At 42.4% G+C, this 15,974-nt stretch overlaps 1 protein-coding gene across 4 annotated transcripts in view; it reads left to right on the top strand.

The window, feature by feature from the left end:
- Nucleotides 1-15,974, top strand: part of sbf1 (SET binding factor 1) — a 181,898-nt gene that overhangs the window by 122,428 nt on the left and 43,496 nt on the right. For all 4 annotated transcript variants that reach the window (XM_041202231.1, XM_041202233.1, XM_041202232.1 and 1 more), the window contains exons 19-23: nt 12,713-12,972; nt 13,489-13,661; nt 14,226-14,299; nt 14,546-14,741; nt 15,458-15,585. In XM_041202231.1, coding sequence (XP_041058165.1) covers nt 12,713-12,972; nt 13,489-13,661; nt 14,226-14,299; nt 14,546-14,741; nt 15,458-15,585 — 831 coding nt within the window. The remainder of the gene's footprint in view (nt 1-12,712; nt 12,973-13,488; nt 13,662-14,225; nt 14,300-14,545; nt 14,742-15,457; nt 15,586-15,974) is intronic.

Here is a 15,974-nt window from a genome sequence, read left to right as displayed (position 1 = left end):
GATATGAGGGGCAAATTAGCTATGGTAGATTGGGAAACTATGTTAAAAGGTATGGTGGTAGATGGGCAATGGCTAACATTTATCGAGCAAATACATAGTTTACAACAAAACGCTTTCCTTTAATGTACAAAAAACAACAAGGAAAGCGTTTCAATCATGGCTAACGAAAGAAATCAAGGATTTCATTAGATAAAAGGAAGAGGCATATAAAGTTGCCAAAAAAAAAGTAAACCTAAGGATTGGGAGCATGTTAGAATCCTGCAAAGGAGAACCAAGAAAAATATTAAGAAAGGGAGAAAAGAATACAAGAGTAAACAAACAAAAACGAGCTGTTAAAGCTTCTAAAGTTATGTAAAAAAGAAAAGATTAGCAAAAACAAATGTGGGTTCATTACAAGGGGAGTCAGGAGAATTTATAATGGGGAATAAGCAAATGGTAGAGAAACTAAACAAACATTTGTGTCTGCCTTCATGGAGGAAGATACTAAAAACCTCCCAGAAATATTGGAGAATCAAGGGACTAGTGTAAAAGAAGAACTGCAAGATATTAATATTAGTAATAAAAATAGTACCAGAGATATTAATGGGACTTGACATAGATAAATCCCCTGGACCTGATGATCTACATCCCAGAATGTTGAAAGAGGTGGCAGTAGATAGTAGATGCATTGGTGGTCATCTTTCAAAATTCTATAGACTCTGGAATGGTTCCTGCAGTTTGGAAGGTGGCAAATGTAACCCCACTATTTAAGAAAGGAGGGAGAGAGAAAACAGGGAACTACACACCTGTTAGCCTAACATCAGTCATAGGGAAAATGTTAGATTCTATAATAAAGGATGCGGTCACAAGACACTTAGAAAATAATGCTAGGATTGGGCAGAATCAATAAAAGGGATGAAAGGGAAATCGTGTAACAAACCTGTTGGAGTTTTTGACATGTAACTAGCAGAATAGAGAAAGAGGAACCTTTTAATAAGGTCCCACACAAGAGGTTAGTAAACAGAATTAGAGCACATAGGATTGTGGAGTGGGGGGTGCGGAATATACTGCCATGGATTAAGAAGTAGTTAACGAACAGAAAACAGCGTAGGAATAAATGGGTCATTTTCAGGTTGGCAGGCCATGACTTTTTTTTATTCATTCATGGGATGTGGACATCACTGGCTAGTTCAGCATTTATTGCCAATCCCTAATTGCCCTCAAGAAGGTGGTGGTGAGCTGCCTTCTTGAACTGCTGCAGTCCATGTGGTGTAGGTACACCCTCAGTGCTGTTAGGAAGAGAGTTCCAGGATTTTGACCCAGCGACAGTGAAGGAATGGCGATGTATTTCCAAATCAGGATGGTGAGTGGGTATATTTCCAAGTCAGGATAGTGAGTGGCTTGGAGTGGAACTGCCAGGTGGTGGTGTTCCACATGTCTGCTGCCCTTGTCCTTCTAGATGGTAACAGTCGTGGGTTTGGAAGGCACTGTCTAAGGAGCCTTGGTGAGTTTCTGTAGATGATACACACTGCTGCCACTGTGCGTTGGTGGTGGATGGAGTGAATGTTTGTGGGTGGGGTGCCAATCAAGTGGGCTGCTTTGTCCTGGATGGTGTCAAGCTTCTTGAGTGTTGTTGGAGCTGCAGTCATCTGGCAAGTGGAGAGTATTCTATCATATGCCTGACCTGTGCCTTGTAGATGGTGAACAGGCTTTGGGAAGTCAGGAGGTGCGTTACTCGTCACAGGATTCCTGCTCTTGTAGCCACAGTATTTACATTAGTGAGATACCATAAGGATCAGTGCTCGGGCCCCAGCTATTCGCAATCTATATCCATGATTTGGATGTGGGGATTAAATGTAATACTTCCAAGTTTGCAGATGGCACAAAACTAGATTGAAGAGTGAGTTGTGAGGAGGATGCAAAGATGCTTTCAAGGGGATTTGGAGAGTATAAGTGAGGGGGCAAAATTTTGGCAGATGGTATACATATGGAGAAATGTAAGGTTATCCACTTTGGTAGGAAAAACAAAAATACAGAATATTTCTTAAATGGTGAAAGGCTGGGAAGTGTTGAACTTCAAAGGGTCTTAGTTGCCCTTGTTCATGAGTCACTGAAAGCTAACATGCAGGTACAGCAAGCAATTAAGGCAAATGATACGTTGACCTTTATTACAAGAGAATTTGAGTATAGGAGTAAATATGTCTCACTGAGACTGCACCTGGAAAATTAAGTGCAATTTTGGTCTCCTTACCTAAGGAAAGATATTCTTGCCATAGAGGGATTATGACCAAGGTTCACCAAACTAATTCCTGGGATGGAGGGATTGCCTATGAAGAAAGATTAAATAGACTGAGCCTTTCTTCTCTGGAGTTTAGAAGAATGAGAAGTGATCTAATTCAAACATACAAAATTCTTACAGGGTTTGACAGGGTAGATGCAGGAAGGATGTTTCCCCTGCCTGGGGAGGGGATCTAGAACCAGGAGTCACAGTATCAGAATAAGGGGCAGGCTATTTTGGACTGAGATGAGGAGGAATTTCTTCACCAAGAGGGAGGTGAATCTTTGGAATTCTCTGCCCCAGAGAGCTGTGGAGGCTCAATCATTGAAGTAAAGTTAAGGCATGGCAGGGAAGCTCAGTCAAATAGAATGCATGTCCTGTAGTATGTGGAAAGTTGTGGACGCTACCGGTAACTGGATGACCACACGTGCAGAAAGCGTCACCAGCTGCAGAAGCTTGAGCTCCGGGCTTCAGAGCTTGAGCAGCGGCTGGAGCCACTGTGGCACATCCGTGAGGCTGAGAGCTATGTGGATAGCACGTTCAGAGAGGCAGTCACCCCCCAGGTTAGGAACATGATGAAGGAAAGGACTGTGTGTCTGCCAGGCAGTCAAGAGAACCAGGCAGGTAGTGCAGGAATCTCTTCCAGCCCCACTCTCTAATTAGTTTCCTGTTTTGGATACTGGTGAGGGTTTTGGTTCCTTGGAGGAGTGCAGTCAGAACCATGTTTGTGGCACCACCAGCAGGTCAGCTGTACAGGAGGTTAGAAAGAAGAGAGGAAGAACAGTAGTGATAGGGAATTCATTAGTTAGAGGAACAGACGAGTGTTTCTGTGGCTGTAGATGTGACTGCAGGATGGTATGTTGCCTCCCTTGTGGCAGTGTCAAGGATGTCACAGAGAGGCGGCAGGATACTGTTCTGAGGAAGGGTGAACAGCCAAAGGCCATGGTCCATGTCAGTACCAATGACTTAGTTAGGAAGGGGAATGAGGTCCTGAAAGCGGATTTCAGGGAGCTGTGCAGGAGATTGAAAAGCAGGATCTCTAAAGCAGTAATCTCAGGATTACTTCCAGCCCTACATGCTAGTGAGCATAGAAATAGGAGAATTGAGCGACTAAACATGTGGCTGGAGAGCTGGTGTAGGAGGGAAAACATCAGATTTCTGAGGCATTAGGACCAGTTCAGGGGCAGGTGGGACCTGTGCAAGATGTACAGACTGCATCTTAGCAGCACTGGGACTAACATCCTTGCAGCGAGATTCACTAGTACTGTTGGGGAGGGTTTAAACCTTATTGGCAGGGAGATGGAAACCTGAGGGGTTGCTCAGATTCAAGGGAAGCAAAACTGGTAAAAGGAAGTAAAAAAAAGTAGAAAGAAAAAATAGAAGATGGATGAAGCGTAGGCAAACATAAAATCGATCAGAATAGAGAATAATAAAAAAGCAGAATAAAGGCACTCTATCTGAATGCACAGAGCATTGTGAAAAGGTTGATGATTGACTGCACAAATTGAGGTAAATGGGCGTGATTTAATTTCCATTATGGAGATGTGGCTATAGGGTGACCAAGATTAGGAACTCAATATCCTAGGATATTCAGCATTTAGGAGGGATATATGAAAAGGAAAAAGAGGTGGGGTAGCACTCTTAATAAGGGACAAAATCAGTGTGTTAGTAAGAGAGGATCTTAGATCAATGGGTCAAGATGTGGAATCAATTTGGGTGGAGCTGAGAAACAGCAAGGGGCAGCAAACATTGGTGGCAGTTGTTTTTAGGCTACCAAACTAGTGGTAATGTTGGGTACGGTATAAATCAGGAAACTAGAGATGCATGTGATAGGATAATACAGTAATAATGGGCGCTTTCAATTTACATACAGACTGGGTTAACTGAATCGGCACTAATGCTGTGGAGGAGGAATCCTGAGGTGTGTACCAGATAGATTTCTAGAACAGTACACTGAGAAGCCACCTAAGGATTGGGCCATTTTAGATTTTAATGTTGTGTAATGAGAAAGGGCTAATTAATAACCTTGTTGTTAAGGAGCCTTTGGGAAATAGTGACCATAACATGATAGAATTTTGCATTAAGTTTGAATGCGACATAGTTCATTCTGAAGCTAGAGTCTTAAATCTGAAGAAAGGAAATTATGAAGGTATGAAGGGGCAAGTTGGATTGGAAAAATGCACAAATATTTGACAGTAGATAGGCAATGGCTAGTATTTAAAGAAATACTACAGTGCCTATAACACATATACATTCCTCTGAGGCACAAACACCCAAAGGGAAAGGTAAATCAACCGTGGTTAATGAAAGAAGTTAAACATTGCATTAGATCAAAGGAACTGATGCCAGAAAATGTGGTAAGCCTGAGAATTGGGAGCAGTTTAGAACCCAGCAAAGGAGGATCAAGAAACTGATTAAGAAAGGGAAAAGGGAATGTGACTGCAAGCTAGTGAGGACCGTAGAGACGGACTGTAAAAGCCTTTTTGGTATGTGAATAGGAAAAGATTAGCTGGGACAAATGTGGGCCCATTACATGTGGGGACAGGAAAATTTATATTGGAGAACAGGGAAATGACGGCGAAACTAGACAGTTACTTTGCATCTTTCTTCACGGAAGAAGATACAGAAAATCTCCCAGAAATATTAGGGAACCAAGGGATTTGTGAAACTGAGGAACTAAAAGAAATTAGTATTAGTAAAGAGGTAGTACTGAAAAGCTAACTGGATTGAAGGTTGATAATTCCCCTGGATTTATCAGATGAGCTTCATCCTGGGGTGTTGAAGGGGATGGCTAGAGATATGGGGGCTGCATTGGTTATCTTTCAAAATTCTACAGATTCTGGAAAGGCTCCTGCATGCTGGAAAGTAGCAAATGTAACCCACTATTTAAGAAAGGAAGAAGTGGGAGAATGGACCTGTTAGGTTGATGTCAGTAGTAGGGAAAATGTTAGAGTCTATTATAAAGGTTGTGATAACTGGACATTTAGAAAATAATAAAATTGGGCAGAGTCAACATCGGTTTATGAAAGGAAAATCATATTTGGCAAACTTGGAGTTTTTTGAGGATATTACTCGTAGCGTTGATAAAAGAAAACCGGTGGACATGATGTATTTGGATGTTCAGACAGCTTTTGATAAGGTCCCACAGAGGAGGTTAGTAAATAAAATTAGAGCGCATGGGTTTGGGAGAAATATAATAGTATGGATTGAGAATTGGCTAAGATACAGAGAGTAGGAATAAATGAATCATTCTCAGGATGGCAGGCTGTTGCTAGTCAGGTCCCGCAAGGATCAGTGCTATATTAGTGTTTACAATCTATATAAATAATTTGGTTGTGGAGACAAATTTTAATATTTCCAAATTTGCTGATGACACCAAACTGGTTGGGAATATAAGTTGTGAGGACGATGCAAGGAGACTTCAAGCAGCTTCAAGAGGACTTGGACAGGCTAAGTGAGTGGGCTAGCACATGACAGATGGAATATGATGTGAATAAGTGTGAAGTTATTCACTTTGGTGAAAAAACAGACAGGCAGAATATTTCTTAAATGATGAGAGGTTGGGAAATGTAGTTATCCAAAGGGACCTAGAATATTGTGAACAGTTTTGGCCCCCTTATCTAAGGAAAGATATACTGGCATTGGAGGCAGTCCAGAGAAGGTTCACTAGATTGATCCCGGTTATGGAGAGAATTTCTTATGAGGAGAGGGTAAATAGGTTGGGCCTGTGCTTGTTGGAGTTTAGAAGAATGAGAGGCGACCTTATTGAAACATATAAGATTCTTAGGGGGCTTGACAGGGTAGATGCCGAGAGGTTGTTTCCCCTTGTGGGAGAGTCTAGAACCAGAGGGCATAATCTCAGAGTAAGCGGTCACCCATTTGAGGCAGATAAAGAGGAATTTCTTCTCTGAGAGTAGTGAATCTGTGGAATTCTTCATCGCAGAGTGCAGTAGATGCTGGGTCATTCAGTATATTCAAGGTTGAGATAGAATTTTAATCAGTAAAGGAATCGAGGGTTATGGGGACAAGACAGGAAAGTGGAGTTGAGGATTATCAGATCAGCCATGATCTTGTTGAATGGCAGAGCAGACTTGATGGGCCAGATGGCCTACTTCGGCTCCTGCATATTATGGTCCTGGTTCGTGAGTCATTAAAAGTTAGCATGCAGGTGCAACAAGCCATTAGGAAGGCAAGTGGTATGTTGGCTTTGGTCGCAAGGGGATTTCAGTACAGGAGTAAAGATGTCTTGCTGGAGTTGTATAGAGGTCATAAGATTCTGCTCCACCATTCAATGAGATCATGGCTGATATGATAATCCTCAACTCCACTTTCCTGCCTTTTCCCCATAACCCTTGATTCCCTTACTGGTTAAAAATCTATCTATCTCGGCCTTGGATTTATTTGATGACCCAGCCTCTACAGCCCTCTATGCTAAGGAATTCCACAGATTCACTCCCCTCTGAGAGAAGAAATTCCTCCTCATCCCTATCTTAAATGGGCGACCCCTTACTCTGAGATTATGCTCTCTGGTCCTAGACTTTCCCACAAGGGAAAACAACCGGTCAAGCCCCCTAAGAATCTTATATGTTTTAATAAGGTCGCTTCTCATTCTTCTAATCTCCAATGAGTACAAGCCCAAGCTATTCAACCTCTCCCCATAAAATCTCTCCACACCTGGAATCAACCTAGTGAACCTTCTCTGGACTGCCTCCAATGCCTCTATTTCTTTCTTAGATAAGGGGATCAAAATTGTTTACAGTATTTTAGGTGTAGTCTAACTAGTGACTTGTATAGTTTTAGCAAGACTTCCCTATTTTTATACTCCACTCCCTTTGAAATAAAGGCAAACATTTCATTTGCCTTCCCTATTCTCTGCTGAACTTGTATGCTAGCTTTTTGTGATTCATGCACGAGGACCCCAAATCCCTCTGTGCTGCAGCTTTCTACAGTCTTTCTCCATTTAAATTATATTCAACTCTTTTATTCTTCTTGCTAAAGTGCATGACCTCACATTTTCTCACATATTCCATCTGCCAAGTTTTTGCCCACTCACTTAGTCTGTAGAGGGATATAGACAGACTATTTGTGTCATCCTCACCACTTGCTTTCCCACCTATTTTTTGTGTCATCCACAATCTTGATGATAGTACATTCACTTCCCTCATCCAAGTCATTAGTATACATTGTTAATAATTGTGGCCCCAACACTGATCCCTGTGGCACTCCACTAGTTACAGGTTGCCATTCTAAAAATGCCCCCCTTATCCCAACTCTCTGTCTCTATTAGTTAGCCAATCCTCTATCCATGCTAATATACTACACCAACACCATGGGCTTTTATCTTATTAAGTAGCCTTATGTGTGGTACCTTACTGAACGCCTTTTGGAAATCCATATATATTACATCTACTGGTTCCCCTTTATGTATCCTGCTTGTTACCTCCTCAAAGAATTCTAATAAATTGGTCAGGCATGATTTCCCCTTCATGAAGCCATGCTGAGTCTGCTTGATTAGATTATTTATTTCTAAATGCTCTGCTATTACACCCTTTATAATAGACTCTAACATTTTCCCAATGACACATGTTAAGCCAACTGGCCTATAGTTACCAGTTTTTTGTCTCCCTCCCTTGTGAATAAGGGTGTGACATTGGCAGTTTTTCAATGCTCTGGGAGTTTTCCAGAATCTAAGGATTCTTGGAAGATTATGACCAGTGCATCCACTATCTCTGTAACTACTTCCTTTAATATCCTAGGATGCGACCATTAGGCCCAGGGGACTTATTGGCCTTTAGCCCCCATTAGTTTCCCTAGTACTTTTTCTCTAGTGATAGTTATTGTATTTATTTCCTCCCCCCTTTTGCCTCTTGATTATTTAGTATACCTCGAATGCTTTAGTGCCTTCTACCTTGAAGACTGGTACAAAGTATTTATTCAGCTTCTCTGCCATTTCCTGGTTCCCCATTATTATTTCCCTAGCTTCATTCTGTAAGGGGCCTATGTTCACTTTGGCCTCTTCCTTTTTAGATATCGAAAGAAGCTCCGTTTTTATATTACTTGTTAGTTTACCCTCAGAGTTTATTTTCTCCATCTATTATCTTTTGGTCATCTTTTGTTGGTTTTTAAAATTTTCCCAATCCTCTGTCTTACCACTAATCTTTGTCACATTGTATATTTTTGTTTCAATTTGATACTACCCTTAACTTCCTTGGTTAACCAATGTTGGTTTATCCCCTTCCTAGAATCCTCCCTCCTCACTAGGATATATCTTTGTTGTGAGTCATGAACTATTTTCTTAAACGTCTGCCATTGTTCATCAACCGTCTTTTCTGCTAAACTCCTTTCCCAGTTCACCCCGGCCAACTCTGCCGTCATTCCCTTGTAATTACCCTTATTTACGTTTACCACAGTTGTTTCCGACCCAAGTTTCTCACTCTCAAGCTGAATGCTAAATTCTACCATGTTATGGTCACTGTTTCCTAGGGGACCTTTTACTCTGAGATCATTTATTAAACCTGCCTCTTTATACATTACCAGATCCAAAATAGAGGACTCTGGTTGGATCCACAACATATTGTTCTAGGAAACTGTCCTGAATATACTATGAATTCTTATTCATGACTAACTCTGCCAATATGATTTTCCCAATATACAATAAGATTAAAGTATCCCATGATTAATATACTGCCTGTTTTACGTGCCATTATTATCTCCTGATTTATTCTTTGTCCTACAGTATAACTCCCATTAGGGGCCTATAGACTACTCCCACCGCTTTCCGTTGTTATTCCTTACCTCCACCGATACGGATTCTATATCTTCCGATCCAAGATCATTTCTTGCTATCGTACTTATTCCATCTTCTACTAACAAAGCTACCCCATCACCCTTTCCTTCCTGCCTGTCCTCATGAAAAGTCACATACCCCGAATATTTAGTTTCCAGCTTTGATCCCCTTGTAACCATGTCTCCGTAATGGCTGTAAGATCATACCCATTAACCTCTATTTGTGCCATTAATTCATTTATTTTGTTTTGAATTCTAAGTGCACTTAAATAAAGAGCCATTTCTTTGCCTGTTTTACCATTTTTCCCCCTTCTATCCTCTTTGCTTTTTTTTATGTTTGCACACTTTGTCCCTTCCTGTCACACTCTGGGTATCATTACCTAAATAGCTGCCCTGCAATGCTGCCATATCCTTTCGCTTTGTAAGCCTATGTATCCCCTCTCCAGAACCCTCCCGCCCTCTATTTAGTTTAAAGCCCTCTCTACAGCCCTAGTTATTTGATTTGCCAGGACACTGGTCCCAGCACAGTTCAAGTGAAGCTTGTCCCACTGGAACAGCTGCCTTCTATACCAGTATTGGGCTAGTGTCCCATGAACTGAAATCCATTTCTCCCACATCAATCTTTGAGCCACGCATTTTAACTCCTTGAATTTATTTATCCTTTGCCAGTAGCTAGGGTAGTAATCCTGAGATTATTACCTTGGAAGTTCTGCTTTTTAATTAAGCTCCTAACTGTTCAAATTCTTTCAGCAGAACCTCCTTTCTAGCCTGATCAATGTCGTTGGTACTAATGTGGACGACGACAACTGGATTTCTCCCCTCCCACTCCAAGCTCCTCTCCAGCCCTGAGGAGATGCCCTTAACCCTGGCATCGGGCAGGCAACGCAGTCTTCGCGACTCACTCTCATGGCTACAGGGAACAGCATCTATCCCCCAATTGTACTGTCCCCTACCACTTCTAGGTTCCTATTTCCTCCCCTCACTTGAATTGCTCCCTGTTCCACGGTGCCATGGTCAGTTTGCTTATCCTCCCTGCAGCCCCCACTCTCGTCCATACAGCTTGCAAGAACCTCGTAACTGTTGGACAATTACAGGGACCGAGGCTCCTTGAACGCTACCCCCTGGGTCCCCATACCTGTCTCACCTGCGGTCACACCCACCTGTCCCTGATCACAGACCAAATTTGAATTACCTAATCTGAGGGGTGTGACCGCCTTCTGGAGCAAAGTGTCCAGGTATCTTTCCCCCTCCCTGATGTGACGCAATATCTGCAGCTTGGACTCTAGCTCCTCAACTCTGATCTGAAGTTCCTCGAGCTGCAAACACATACTCTGGATCACCTTGATGTCCGGCAGTTCCCACATGCTGCAGCAGCAACACATCACCCATCCTACCATCACTATCATATTTAATTTAATTAATTACCCTAGTATCCTTGCTCTTTACACTTTATTATAATCAATTTTTTTTACACCAGTATCGATCTTCTACTTAACAAGCTATATTTAAGAAAAAGAGAGAAAAAAAGACTAGAGACTTAAGCACAAACTAAAGACCTTACCTACTTTAAAGACTAGAAATTCTCTAGAGACCTCAGCTGGAGCAGCCAATCAGCTGCTTCCCCTACACTTGCGTCACATTGTGGTTCGTGACCTCACCACTGGTCTCACTGCAGGCAGACACCTAGGTCCGCGTCTTTTATCCTCTCCTGCTCACCTCCCGCTCAAAAATATACTATTTTGAGCATTAGGAATAAATAATCCTTAATCACATACCAGATACTCATCAATTAACCAGCTTCTCCTGTAGCAAAACAAGAATCAATTCCGTGAGGCAGAAAAAAGTTTAGGCAAAAGCAACCAAACACTTCTTTAATATGAAAACAAAATACTGCAGATGCTGGAAATCTGAAACAAAAACAAAAATAGCTGGAAAAACTCAGCAGGTTTGACAGCATCTGTGGAGAGCAACACAGTTAACGTTTCGAATCCGTATGACTCTTCAACACTTCTTTCCCTACCTTCGCTCAACATGTAAATCTCATTCCCTGAAGCGCTCAACTTCAGCACTCTATTGTAAATCACGCTCAAGTGTTAAATTGCACTAAATTGGCTTTTTATGTATGCTCCTAACACAAAAGACCCAGCTGAGTCATTTAATGAGGATCCAGTTTCAGCTGGTTCTTAATTAAACCGCTCTATCACTGGAACCCTTGAAAAAAGCCTGCTTAAAGCTAGCAACTACAGAATTTAAACTGTAGATTTCAGTTTAATGCCAACTACAAACTAAATTAGGATTGTACAAAATAAAAATGTAGACTTTCTTGCTCAACAACTGCATGCACTCAGTCCTAGGTTGGAGCATTGGGCACAGTTTTGGCCCCCTTATCTAAGGAGGGATATACTTGGCATAGAAGGTTTGCAAGTGAAGTTCACCAGATTAATCCCTGGGATGGCGGGATTGTTTTATGAGGAGAGCTTAAAGAGACTGGGTCTGTATTCCCTAGAGTTTGAAGAATGAGGAATGACCTCATTGACACTTCACAGAATCAGAATCACAGTGCAGAAGAGGCCCTTTGGCCCACGAGTCTGCACCGACACGAGAAACATCTGACATACCTATCTAATCCCATTTACCAGCACTTGGCCCATAGCCTTGAATGTTATGACATGCCAAGTGCTCATCTGGGTACTTTTTAAAGGATGTGAGGCAACCCTCCTCCACCACCCTTCCAGGCAGTGCATCCCAGACCATCACCACCCTCTGGGTAAAAAAGTTTTTCCTCACATTCCCCCCTAAACCTCCCCCTCACCTTGAATTTATACCCCCTCATGACTGACCCTTCAACTAAGGGGAACAGCTGCTCCTTATCCACCCTGTCCATGCCTCTCTCAATCTTGTACACCTCGATCAAGTCGCCCCCCAGTCTTCTCTGCTCTTACAAAATTCTTACAGGATGTGACAGGGTGGATGTAGATAAGGTGGTGAGTGATGGGCCTAAAACCAGGGGACATAATCTCAGCATAAGGGGTAAGCCATTTAAGACTGAAATGAGGAGGAATTTCTTCACTTGGGGATGGTGACTCTTTGGAATTCTCTACCCCAGAGGGCTGTGGAAGCTCAATCATTGAGCATGTTCAAGGCATAAATCAATAGTTGTTTTGGAGACTAATATCATCAAGGGATATGGAGATAGTGTGTGAAAGTGGCATTGAGGTCGATGATCAGCCATGACCTAAATGAATGACGGAGCAGGCTCATTGGGCTGAATGGCCCACTCCTGCTCCTATGATAGATTTCTACATATTAAACACATAAATGAATATGGGGATAGTAAAGGAAAATGGAGTTGAAGTAGAAGATCAGCCATGATCTCATTGAATGGTGGAGCAAGCCCCAAGGGCTGAATGGCTTACTCCTGCTCCTATTTCTTATGTTGTGTGCTAGCAGTCATTTGCAGACAGTGAAATCCCAGCCTATGCTACTGGTAGACCCTGAAACCCCAGCTTGTGCTAATAATCACTCATAGACAGTGAAACCCCAGACGCAGGCGAAAGCGTGTTGACGGAAGTGCAAGAGCTATGTAGTTACATATATGTGTGATATGTTCCATAGTGAAAGGTTGCACAAACTCGTGCTGCGAGCTTTCTGCCCATTGTGTTTTTGAAGGGTTGTAACAGCGTGGAGAAGCAGCAAAGATCAGCGCTGGAAGTGGCAGCAGAACAATTACGCATGTGGCCAACCCGCAGCAAAGAGAAGCAACAAGAACTGATTGATAAAGAGGAAAGCATAGTATACAGTCAGGCCATTCATTATGGCAATCGCCTTACCTACCTGCTCTTGCCACTCGATACCAGCAAGAATCGCCTGCTCCGCAGTACAGCTGTTGGAGACTTGGAAAGTGTGAGCAACAGCTTTGTAACAAACAGGTCAGGACCAACATCATTCACTTCTTCAGTGTTTCTTGGTGGTCACTTCCAGGTGGTGAAACCCCAACCTATGCTGGTGGTCACTCGCACTGAAACCCCAACCTCTGTCAGTTGTCATTCACAGACACAGTGAAAGCCTATCCTGTGCTAACGGTTACTCAGACACTGTGCTAGTAATTACAGACAATGAAATCTCAGTCTGCACTAGTGGTCACTCACAGGCAGTGATATCCCAAACTTCATTAGAGGTTATTCACAGACTGAGATATATCCCAGCCTATGAATTTAGAGTGGAAAAGTAATCTCAGGATTCAGTGTCAAACTCTACTCAAATGCATTGAGCAATACAAGTAAGAATTGACATGTGATGTTACAGATTTTCCATGTGGCCTCTGATCTTTATGAATTATGTTGGCTTGTGTTGAGTGATCCCTGTTTTCTAACTGTAATTTTTGGTATAAGATACCATCGCGGAACTCTTATCTCCTGTTCTGATTGACCTTCTCTGCCCTGAAGTATTGCAGGCAGTGTGGCCGAGAGCTATGATACTGAAAGTGGGTTTGAGGATGCAGAAACTTCTGATGTGGCAAATTCGGTGGTTCGATTCATCAACAGATTTGTGGATAAAGTCTGCACAGAGAGCGGTGTCAGTAATGACCACTTAAAAGCACTTCATGCCAATTTACCAGGTAAGCTGAGCCTCCTGCCTGGATCATTCGACCACCTTTCTGTGGAGAGGGCTCAGGATCAAAGATGCTGCATAGCCTTGTAAATATAGTCACTAAAGCTCCTGCTTTATCCAGCAATAAACTAGCCCCTTCTGACAAAGTGCCTCTGTCCAGTGCTGATGGGACAGTGTAAAGAGGAAGTTATTCTGTATCTAACTCATACTGTGCCAGCCCTGGGAATGTTTGATGGGACAGTGTAGACGGGCAATCATCTATCTAAAGAGGAAATGCTGGAAATATTCAGCAGGTCAAGCAGCTTCTGTAGAGAGAAAAACAGAATTAACATTTCAAGTCAATGAAGACCCTTTCAGATTTCCAGCACCTGCAATATTTTCTTTTTGAACCATCTATCTAACCTCTCCTTAAATGTTGACATGGTCTCTGGTTTGTCACTAACTTTGGTCATACATCTTACAGCCTCACAATCCTTTGTATGTATGTATGTATGTGTGTATTATGTGTTGGAGAATCATCCTTTATTTCGGGATTTATGTTTTCATGTGTTTTATGTTTTTTCTTCTGCAGACATTGTGCAGATGCACATTGAGACATTGGATGCTGTTCATCGAGAAAGCAAACGCCACCCCCCTATTCAGAAGGTGAGCATATTCACAGTTAACGATGAGCTGCCTGTCTTTCCACACAACTGTACAGGTCATTTCAGGTTCTAATTCTGGCAAAGTTCATATCTAATAATTCCACCTGTGGTATGTTACATATCAGAATTGAACAAAAAGTCAGAATATTTCGACAACCGATGTGCCTTAAAATGCTCCTTTGTGTGAAACTGAGTTTCTTTTTGTCACTAATGATTCCCTTTCTCTCTCGCTTGGTTCTGACTTCAGCCTAAACTTCTGCGTCCGGCTCTGCTGGTTGGGGAGGAACTGGTAATGGAAGGGCTGCGAGTAAACCTGATACCAGATGGAAGAGAGGAATCAGTGGGTGGTTCCTTGGGAGGCCCCCCCATCCTCCCAGCAGAGGGTGCCATTTTCCTCACCACCTACCGTATCATCTTCAAAGGGGCGCCCATTGAAACATTAGGTAAGAAATCAGAAACAAGGCTGCCATGCCATGAGTGATATAGACTAAGATCTAATTGAGGGGTTAGGGTGATTTATATACAGAATAACAGATACCCAGGAGTGAGTTACTGACTGAAACCTAATTGTTAACTTCCAAGAAAGTTGGGGCAGGTTTATATGTAGAATAACAGATACTCATGAGTGAATTGCAGACTGGAATCTAATTGAGAGATTTGGGGAATTTATATATAGAATAATGGATACTTGGGAGTGAGTTACAGGCTTGAATCTAATCGAAGGCTTCAGGTTAATGTAAGGTGGGGCTTCCCAAACCGTAGGTCGCAACCCCAGATGAAATTTTGGGGTTGCGAGCTTCGAGGCCATTGTCAGTAGCTGCAAGGCCCCTTTATACCCTTACGTTTTTTTGGATTGGTGGGTGTGACCTAACTGACCGATCTTTGAGGCCTAATTCCAACTGCAAAAAAGGCAGTGAGAAGGTAGGTGCTTTTTATTTAAAAACCCTGACAGCCCCCTACTCTTCTCAGCCACCACCCCCCACCCGCCCTGCCTGGTTCTCACTTTGGGGTCATGGCCATTTTGAAGCCTCAAAATGGGGTCACAGTGGGAGAAAGTTTTGGAAGCACTGACATATAAGGGCTGCCTGCGTTTTTGGATTAGTGTAAAGAGGCCCTGGATTTCTGGAGTAGTATAAATTTTCTCTTTCCATGTTTTCAGCTGGGGAACAGACTGTGATTCGATCATTCCCTGTTGCCTCTTTTGCCAAAGAGAAGAAAATTAACCAGCAGTCGCGCACTGACCAGGATTCCCAGGATGGGCTCCAATTGCGTTCCTCCACTTTTCAGGTAAGATTCGTAGAGAGCATTGGGCAGTGCTCAGTGACCTCTTATTGACTTGATGAGTGCTGTGCTTTACAATCTGTAAGTATTTGTAAACTGTAGGGTCTGGGGTTTAGCATACATTGAGTCAGTATGAATAAAGGGTATTCATGGATGAAGGCCAGTTGCACCAGCTTCATCCATCCTGACTGACCTTACAGTCTGAAATTTGTAGCACCTAATTTTATCTTAAAGAATTTCAGGGTTTCCGCTGCTCTGCTATATTTTGATTGCTGAAATAAAACCTTTGGTATTTGTCCTTTATTGATAAGTTTCGTTAGTCTCTTGATCTAATTTAAGTTAAGCAATCTCCCTTCTTCCCTCCCCACCACACTTTGCATATTCCTAATGGTTCC

The sequence above is a fragment of the Carcharodon carcharias genome, chromosome 13 (assembly GCF_017639515.1).
Source record: "Carcharodon carcharias isolate sCarCar2 chromosome 13, sCarCar2.pri, whole genome shotgun sequence".
NCBI classification, from domain to species: Eukaryota; Metazoa; Chordata; class Chondrichthyes; order Lamniformes; family Lamnidae; genus Carcharodon; species Carcharodon carcharias.
This window is presented reverse-complemented; position numbering and strand designations above follow the sequence as displayed.